Source organism: Pterocles gutturalis, unplaced genomic scaffold, assembly GCF_000699245.1.
Source record: "Pterocles gutturalis isolate BGI_N339 unplaced genomic scaffold, ASM69924v1 scaffold13003, whole genome shotgun sequence".
In the NCBI taxonomy this organism is placed as follows: domain Eukaryota; kingdom Metazoa; phylum Chordata; class Aves; order Pterocliformes; family Pteroclidae; genus Pterocles; species Pterocles gutturalis.
This window is the reverse complement of record NW_010120625.1, coordinates 5340-14335: the sequence shown is the minus strand read 5'-3', so window position 1 is coordinate 14335 and position 8996 is coordinate 5340. Positions and strand designations below refer to the sequence as shown.

The 8996-nt window shown below is 51.2% G+C and overlaps 1 protein-coding gene across 1 annotated transcript in view; it reads left to right on the top strand.

The window, feature by feature from the left end:
- The window catches only part of SMARCC1 (SWI/SNF related, matrix associated, actin dependent regulator of chromatin, subfamily c, member 1), a 65846-nt gene extending 57429 nt beyond the window's left edge, over positions 1-8417 (top strand). Inside the window, exons 26-27 of the mRNA XM_010076978.1 lie at positions 6792-6968; positions 8332-8417. Of these exons, the coding sequence (XP_010075280.1) occupies positions 6792-6968; positions 8332-8417 (263 nt within the window). The remainder of the gene's footprint in view (positions 1-6791; positions 6969-8331) is intronic.
- The last annotated feature ends 579 nt before the right edge of the window (positions 8418-8996 follow it).

Below are 8996 nucleotides of genomic sequence, written 5' to 3'. Positions count from 1 at the left end.
TTCAGCAGACCGTGAACAAAATGCGGAGTCAAATGTCTTTAAAGTGATTGACGAAAGCTGAAGGGATGGTAGGAAACAAGGTGATGAAAGGATCTGAAAAGGCATTTCTAAAAGGAAGAAGAAAAATAAACTCCTGCTTAATGGCTTTTCTGGATTCAGAGGCAGAAGCAGTTCAGCCCCATCTCTTTAACAAGAAGGTGGAGTTCTTCCCAGCTGCTTGTCGTCAGCATGGCCGCGTCTGGTTCTGCTGGACTGGAGAGTTCACTGGGACGTGCTGAGGAGCTGAAATCGGTCCAGAGGGCAGTGCCCACGGGCAGGTTCGGGAAGAGAAATCCGGACGGGCCAGGGGAGCTCCTCCAGAGAGCAGAGCTGTTGGTGAATTCCCTGTGAAGCACAAGTTGTACAGCATGGAAGGTGCAACGCCCAGCAGAGAGGCTTCTTGGAAGCTTTTGCTGCTTCTCCCAGGGCTTTTCTTTCTGGGTCTGGGTCAGTGGTCTTTTTGCTAGTGATAGCGAGCGACACGCTTGATGGCCAAAGCTTGGAGTTGGAAAACGTGGCGTAGGACTGTTAGCAGTGCGCTGTGGCATATGGTTTAACTTAGAATCCCAGAGTGGGTGGGAAGGGACCCTAAAGCCCACCCAGTGCCACCCCCTGCCCGGGGCAGGGACACCTCCCACCAGCCCAGGTTGCCCAAAGCCTCATCCACTTGACGCCTCCTTCTCCAGGTCAAGCCTGTGCTTGGCGTTTGGCTGCCTTTGGATTGTCCCTTGGCACCTGGGTGTGATGAGAGTGTGGTCAACCCAATGACCAACGTGCTTGATGACCAGCAGCATGTTGCTGTTCTTGGCCACAGGCACTGATCACAGATTAATCCCGTTACTGGTTCCTTCCCCACATTTTTTACTTTAACTTCTTTTTGACTGAGCGCATTTTGTTCTCTTCTTTCCCCTGGAATGAAGACTTTTAAAATGTAAAAATAAAACAAGATTCCAATTTCACTGTGAAAAGCTGAACCTGGTAATGAAATTGGGAAATAAAATTCCCAGTCCCGTCCTGTGTTACCAGCCCTGCTGCTGGTTGGATCAGTTGAAGCCCATTACGGATTGATTTCTGGTTATCCGGGAAATGGTGAGAAGCGGCTCGTACTGGTGATACTTGTGTGTAATACGAGAAACTTCTTGAAATTCTTGGGAGGAAGGGAGATAGGTATGTGTTAGCTGCCATTAATTAACTCTTCCCTTCGGGGGGGATTTGCAGCAGCAGATCTTTGCTGACCCAGAGCAGAAATGCGCTCAGGAGGTGGGGATACGCTTTCCACTACAGCTGCATGAGTAACTTCCATCAGCTTTTCCCCCCAATATATTTTGCATAATTTTCTGTTGATGGTTGAAATATTCCAGCGAATGCTTTGGAATGAATTTTCACTTTGTGGTTTTTCAGCTAAGTGTTATGCGTTTCGTTATTTCAAACTTGTGGTCTAAAATGGAACTACCCGATGCTGTTTCCTTTCCTGTTGGACTGATGGCAATTCCAGGAGGTTTTTTGGTACAGATGAGGATTTTTTGCTTCCTTTGGGTGAATATTTTCTACAGACTGTCAGTGCTTGCTTTTTATCCGTCGCACGTACCGAGCTGGCTGGCAGGAGGCGTGCGGGGAGCAGTCAGGTGAAAGGAGAGCGAAGCCGTCCGGCTGGTAAATGGGGCTGGGGTACTCGTCCGCGGTGCCGTCAGACGCGCGTGGTCGTGGCTTTGCAAGGTGTTGCTGCCGTTGGTGGTGCAGAAACATTCAAACCACGTCGGGTGCTGTCTGGTATATTCTCGACTTTGTGAAAAAAGGCATTCTGGGGCTAGAATAGAAATGAGAGTCAACCAGGGGCCAGCGGTTCCTGCGAGGATGCTGGCTGATATTTGAGTGACTTGCACCATGCTGTCGTAACATCTGCAGAGCTTCTCCAGCGAGTTGGAGCAGCTCCCAACTCCTACAGGAATGTTTTATTGAAGATGCATTCATATTTGAAGGTCACCGGTGCTGCCCTGCAGAAGGGTTTTCCGTGCTGGCGCCACACACTTGACAAAGCATCTTCCATCGTACGCGGTTTGTTAGAGAAAAACGAGGGTGAGCCCTGGGCTGGGAGGTGGGTGCGTGGCGGGGAGCCCAGCGCAGGGTGAGATGGCTGAGTCCAGCACGCCGATGCCTCCGTCGTCAGCGCCGTGTGAATCACGCCAGAGGGGAGTGATGGAGATGCAGCGATGCAACGCGCAAGTGAAGTGGAAATTCCGCCTCTTCCCCCGAGACGCGTGGCTCAATGAGTTCTTGTGGTTAATTATTCACAGCTCGCGGCTGCAGGATTGTCTGCTGCAGTGCGGGACGTGCCAAGGAAAGGACGTGTCTGGGAGCTTGGGTAAAGTGCAGATTTTGGGCTCTTCTGAAGACCCTCCGGGGTTGGAGCGCATCTTGCTGTGCTGCGGAGCCGCTCCGCCGTGACCCGATGTTCCCTGGAGCAGTTCTCTGCTTGTTCCCGTATCAGAACTGTGGAAAAATTCATTCCTTAGCAGGAGAGTGAGATTGCAGCAGGACACCTCCCCTGCGGAGATCAGCGGAAGGTCGGAGACCGGCTTCGCTCCTTTCCCAATTCCCGGCCGCTGAAGGAGAGGCTCCCTTCCCAGAGCCCTGGCTGCATTGGCAGATTTTCTCTGGGTTGTGACCAGGGAGAGGTGTGCGGGAGAATGGGAATCTCCCTGCGTCACACCTCGTCGGCTGCTATGCTGAAACAAAACTACTAAAGCAGTTTGCTGCTCCGGTGCCCCCCAAGCAGCTGATTTAATAAAGTTGGACGCTCATTTAATAGAGAAGAATACCTCGGAGATCCTTTAAACACCCTTCCTCGCCGTTCTGCTGTCGGTGGATCTGCAGTTGGCGGTTTGCAAAGAGCAGAATGGTTCAGGGCATGCGTTAGGAAATGTCTCCAGTCTTGAACGTGTAAAGGATTTTTTTTTTTTAGTTTGCTGAATCTCGTTTTATTGAACCTTTTGGCTTTCTCTCTTCCTGCATTTGCTGTTTTTAAGCTCTCCTCCTTATGTAGGTCACACTTCCACATTTTACGCTTGAGCCGCTGTCTTGAAGCAGTATCTCTTCTAAGATGAAAAAAAAAATGATCGCTGTAGAAACAGGAGTGCGTTTTTGCCATGGTGGTGGTAGCAGTTTCCCCTTGCTCAGTCCCCGTCTGGGCGGGTGTTGCTCGATGGCTGCTTGGCTTCAGCATTTTGGAGTTCTGGGGTGTGTTGGGATTGTTCCTCTCCCGGGCCATTAAGCTACTTTTAAGATTAAAATTTTTGCATACCGTGTCAGGAAGGCAAGAAATGGGATGGCCAACCCTGGACTCAGACAAACTGCAGTGCCCCTTGGTTATAAACGTCTGTAAGATCGAAGAGAGAGGAGAGCTCTCCAGGCTCTTTGGTGCAGGGAGGAGGGTGCTTCCCAACGAGCATCCTTACGAGATTTGGAGTGATGACACACTTTGAATTTCAGAAGAAATGAAGTTTTAAAGTGGATTTAATTTCTGTTTAGTGGCTGATTTTTTTAATGTAAACCATAGTCCTTGAGCCTTGGCAGCCCTGCAGGTTTGATGGCCATTCGCTGAAGGAACCCGGTGTTAGAGCCAAGCCCTGGTGGGAAGCCACTCCGTGTGATGAGTCTGATCCAGCCTCAGGTGTTCCAGCAGAGGGGGTTGTTAATGTTAATCCCTTCATCAGTGCAGAGAGAACCTGGCAGACACGTGGCATTAGGAGGATGATGGCAAACGGCGCTTGGAGAGGTTGGGGCTCCCGGCAACCCAACTTTGCAGTCCCCAGCTTCCCTGGTCTGCTGAAACACCGCTGTGGTGGCCCACTTCTTACATTGCTGTTCCCCCATCAACCTGAGTTTTGCCAGTGAGTAACATCCCCTGGAGCTGTGGATATCTTCTCCTTGTGCTACGCAGCCCTCTCCGTCTTCAGGCCGGGTTTTGTCTCCAGTTTCTTCTTGTCTTCTTGTATCTGCTCCTGCTGCTCTGCCTTTGCCTGTTTGTAGCTGCAGTTGGGTCTTCTGTATTTTTAATGGGAAGAAAAAAAAAAACGAGTTTATTAAAAATGAAAGATCTGCTCAAGCCAGAGTTCTTAACAGCACAGTGCTGTTGTCCTGGTGTACCCAGGGGCTGCTCTTCTCGTGCGGTGCCCTTTGACTGCAACGTTGGAGTTACCGCATGGGAGGAGCGTGAGGACGAGGATGGCCGAGGAAGCAGCGCTCATCTCACTGAGCTGAAAGAGGGGAGATGGAGATGGGATGTTGGGAAGAAATGTTTTCCTGTGCGGGTGGTGAGGCAGTGGCCCAGGGTGCCCAGAGAAGCTGTGGATACCCCATCCCTGGAGGGGTTCAAGGCCAGGCTGGATGAGGCTTTGGGCAACCTGGGCTAGTGGGAGGGGTCCCTGCCCATGGCAGGGGGTGGCACTGGATGGGCTCTAAGGTCCTTTCCAACCCAGACCAGTCTGGGATTCTATGATGCTGTCTCCGTGTCTGGCACTTCTTGAGATCCATCAGTTCTTGACAAAGCCTGGAGCAGCCTGGTGTGACCTCGGAGCTGACCCTGCTTTCGGCAGAGGTTGGACCAGAGACCTCCTGAGGTCCTCTCCAGCTGGAGTTACTCCATGATGGAGACAACCCACAGCCCACTGCTGCTGCAGAGGGCAAGGCAAATGGACCACACCGAGGAACGTCCAGTTCAGCTTGTCTGCAAAAGGGAAACCAACCACTGGAGCTCCTGTCTGTGGGACTTGGTCACCTTCAGTCACGCCCAGTGGCATGCCGTGTCACTTTAGGAAGTGTCCCACCTTCTCTGTCTTCTTCGGGCTGTTCACTGGAGGCGTAAGGATTCCAAGGGGCTCCTTCCAAACCGCCTCTTCACCATCACCAAAGCAGAAAATACTTTGTTAGTACTGGGGACGAAGGAGGGGATTAACGGCTCAGACGTACGCAGCTTTTCTGGTTGGATGCTGTTGCTCTTCAATATCTAGTGATGGAAATGCCACGACACGCGCCACAGGCTGCTGATCAGCGCTGGAGTGGGACCAGGGATAAATCTTCAGAGTTCATTGCTTCCATAAATGTTTGAGAAATACGATGGCTTCTGTCCAGCTTCATACCTGCCGCTCACAGGTGGCCAGGCAGGGTCTGGGTGGCAGGTGGACCTCTTGCGTGACCAGGAGCTCCAGTATTATCCGTTGATGGTTTGATGCGTCAGAGTCTCTCAATTTCAGGTGGTTCAGCATCTCTGCTGCAGGTCTCCAGGTCTCTAGGAAGCCAGGGGGCTGTGGTGTGATGGGTTCCTTTGTGCTGGGACCGTGAGTGGCTCCAGTTGCAGAAGCCAGTTCTCCCTTACGCTGTCCTCCTGCCTCGCCTTGGTGCAAGGAGAGCTGGTCCTTCTGGAAGAGCAGGTCATTGGTTTAAACACCGGGGAACTACAGGCAGAGACCAGCAGCCAAGAGCTAGACAAGCTCCAAGTGCGTTCGATATCTAAGATGAGCATCTTCTGGGGGTCCGTGGCTGAGCAGGGTGGGCTTGTGAAGGCACCAGACACTGAGGAACTGGAGCGAGTTCCTCTCTTTGGTGTTTTTCCCATAACTTGTTCAGTAGTAGAGCATCCTAAAAAATGGAAGTAACAGATGTCCATAAAATATTACCCAAAGCTCTTGTTCTGCTGAGCTTGAGTTACTAGTGTTAGTGCCAAAGTGCTGACTTGGTCCCAACTCCAGAGCTCCCACTTTCTTGACCAGACACTGAGGAACTGGAGCGAGTTCCTCTCTTTGGTGTTTTTCCCATAACTTGTTCAGTAGTAGAGCATCCTAAAAAATGGAAGTAACAGATGTCCATAAAATATTACCCAAAGCTCTTGTTCTGCTGAGCTTGAGTTACTAGTGTTAGTGCCAAAGTGCTGACTTGGTCCCAACTCCAGAGCTCCCACTTTCTTGGCTTTGGCCACCGGTGTGGCTGTGATGCGTTTTTATGTATGTTCACAGCCTGGTTTTCCTTTGAGGGTTCCGTCATCACACTTTGTTGCACGTGATTGCCTGGGGTTTGGGGTGGAATGAGCTCTCCTGGAGGAAGCCTTGACGATCCGTGCCTAGCAGCTGCTTTTCTAGCTGAAATACCGTACCTTTGTGTAAGGGTGGAAAAGTAAACGCAGTTGGGTTATACAAAATAACTTCTTCAAATGAGGTTTTAAAGCATCAGTTGGTTGTAGGTGTGTGAAGCTGGGCAATTCAAAGGTCTGTTACTGAGCTGATGGAGGGGGAAGATGTATTGGAGCCCTCCCTCGCATCAGCACAGGGGTTTTATAGTAGAAATCTCTTTACAGTGTAATTTCTAGCTGTGTGATTTCACTTCTCCCATTAGATTAATCCATTAGGCTTTGTGGCTCTTGCTCATCAAGTGCTCTTACCTTGCTGCCTTGTTATTCTGCCCACGCCCCCCTTCAGATCACTATCAGACGCCTTCTTGAGCGGGGTTCCCTTCAGATGTCGGGTTTTGACCACGAACGTCACCTCCTGCTTGATTCATGTGCTTATCCCCGAGAGATCAGCGCCCTGTGGTCCTTCCTGCAGGGACCGCATGGACAAGGCGGGGATGGAAAGGCGTTTCCTTGGGTGTTGGGAGCACGGGTGGACTTGGATCTCATGCACAGGCTTTTTTTTTCCATTTTTGCTCTTCTCATCACTTCACATGAGTCTCACCGTCGTGTCTCTTTGCTGCTCTTACAGGTCAGATGCCGGGACCCGGGTCGATGATTCCCGGACAGCCCATGCCGGGCCGCATGATGCCGAGCGTGTCGGCCAACATCCACCCAGCCAGCGGCGGTCCCCCCCCGCCCGGCATGTCACCCATGTCAGGAAACCTCATTGGACCTCGCGTTCCTCTCGCAGCTCCAAACGGCATGTGTAAGTGGATGTCCAGCAGAAAAACCATTTGGAATGTACCTGGTGTGGCTTTTCTGTCGCTTGCCTTGGTGCAAACGTCCTTGTCCTTGAAACCCCTTTATCTGCGGCAGGAATAATGGGATCTGTGCACCCCGGGTGCCAGAGGTGTGCGTGAAGCTTTAGGAGCTTGTCTCCCCTCCCGGCATCCAAACATACTCCATTGTCCTTTATTTTATTTATAACATCCCTTGTTTTATTTATAACGACACTGAGGCTCTGGTGGTCATCATCAAAACCTCTCCTGACTTAGTCGGGAAGAACGCACAGTTAGAGGTTCAGGAATTAATTCACAGCTCCATCCTTCAATAGCAGAGCTCAGAGTGTGATTTTTCTGTAGGGTTTTGTTGAACCACCTTAGCACCGTGACATTAAAAAGGGGAAATCCTCATTAGGAAGAAGCAAAAGGTATGTTGGGAATGTTCCCTATGGGGTATAAATACCCACACCTCTGAAAATCAAGCTGATTTATGCCAGCCAAAAAAAAACCCAGCTGGGGTCAGTGGCCACTGTGTGGGGTGCCTTGAATGAGCGTGAGAATGTGTCTGAACCCAGAAAGAAGCGAAGCAGAGCATCCTGCACGCGCAGTGAATTCCTCAATAAATTTCTCTGTGTTAGTCGCAGCCTGGAACGAGGAGCTGGTCGACTTCAGCACAGCAGCCTGAACCCCAGAAACGTTGTTTAGCGTCAGCAGCACCAGACAGGCAGGAGTTCTGATTGCTCGTAGTACCTCTCCCAAAAATTAATTGGGAAAAGCCGTCCATCCCTTTTGGCTCCGGCTGCAGGGATGCTGAGGAGCACTGACGCATCGGCGTTCACATGAAACTCTCCCTTCTGGTGCTATTTTAGTTCAGACACTCGCTCCTTGTTCTTCTGCTGCGCTAGCTTCCCTTTTTCTGAGCCTCTGCCACTGGGAATATCTGATGTCAGGTTCTATTCCTGCTCGCTCTCTTGCCGTATCTTAATTTCTTATTTTTTTTTCTCCTCTGCTAAACAAGTCAGTCGTGTTCCATTAGCATCTCCTCTCTGCGCGAAAGCTGCCCTTTTGTACCCCCCGTTCCTTCCCTCCTGCTTGCTGCAGCTGCGGACTCCTCTCCTTTAACCTACATACGCAGCTCGGAGCCGAGCGCGGCTCTGTTTGCATCGACTCCGTTGTTCAGCTGTTCCAAACAGAAGAGCTCCATCCTCTCCAGGCTTAAACACACAGCTGGGGGATGACAAATATTCATTCCAGCTCGCAAAGTTGCTTCACGTGAACTTTCCCACCTCCTGGTCCTGCTCACTGTTTCTCTGATTTTTGATTTTTTTTGTTTGTTTGTTTTTGCAGATCCTCCTCCTGCGCAGCCGCCTCCGCCCGCGGAAGGGGTGACCCCCCCTCCAGCAGGAGCCCCCCCGGCCACTGCCGCTCCCTAAGCAGTCAAGGACAAAGGAACTTCTACAGCAACACAGTGGTGACCAAAAAATGAATTCCTCAGCTCTCTTCTGCTCCCTCGGGAGGTTTGCGCCTCCCGTTGCCCTGCCCGGCTCAGTTATGTGTGCGTATACATACACAAGCACATACGGCATCTTTTTTTTTTTTTTTTTTTCCCCGCCCACCGTAGTGTTGGCACTACTGGGCATCCCTTTGGGAAATGGGTCCGAGATGCCGGTCGTGCCTCAGTGTTGCTGGTGGAAAGTCCTTTACGCTTTGGGCTGCTTGATTTTCAGAGGGTGCTCCGCTCTGGTTCCTTCCCTCTTGATGTTTTGAGCTTGGGGTTCTCCTGGGGGGAAAGAAAAAAAAAAAATCAAACCCCAAACCACAAGGTTTTAAGGTGGAGGCATTAACTGAGCTTTAGGATATGTCGCACGTGCCCCACCTGTGAGTGAATATTTCGGGTTCTCCGGGTAGAGCAAAGCATCAAGACGGGAGGGGAAACCAGTGTTTGGAGCAGAGGAGGAGAATCAGGGCGCGCGGGAACGCCAGCCGCGTTCGTGACGGATGTCTGATCGTTG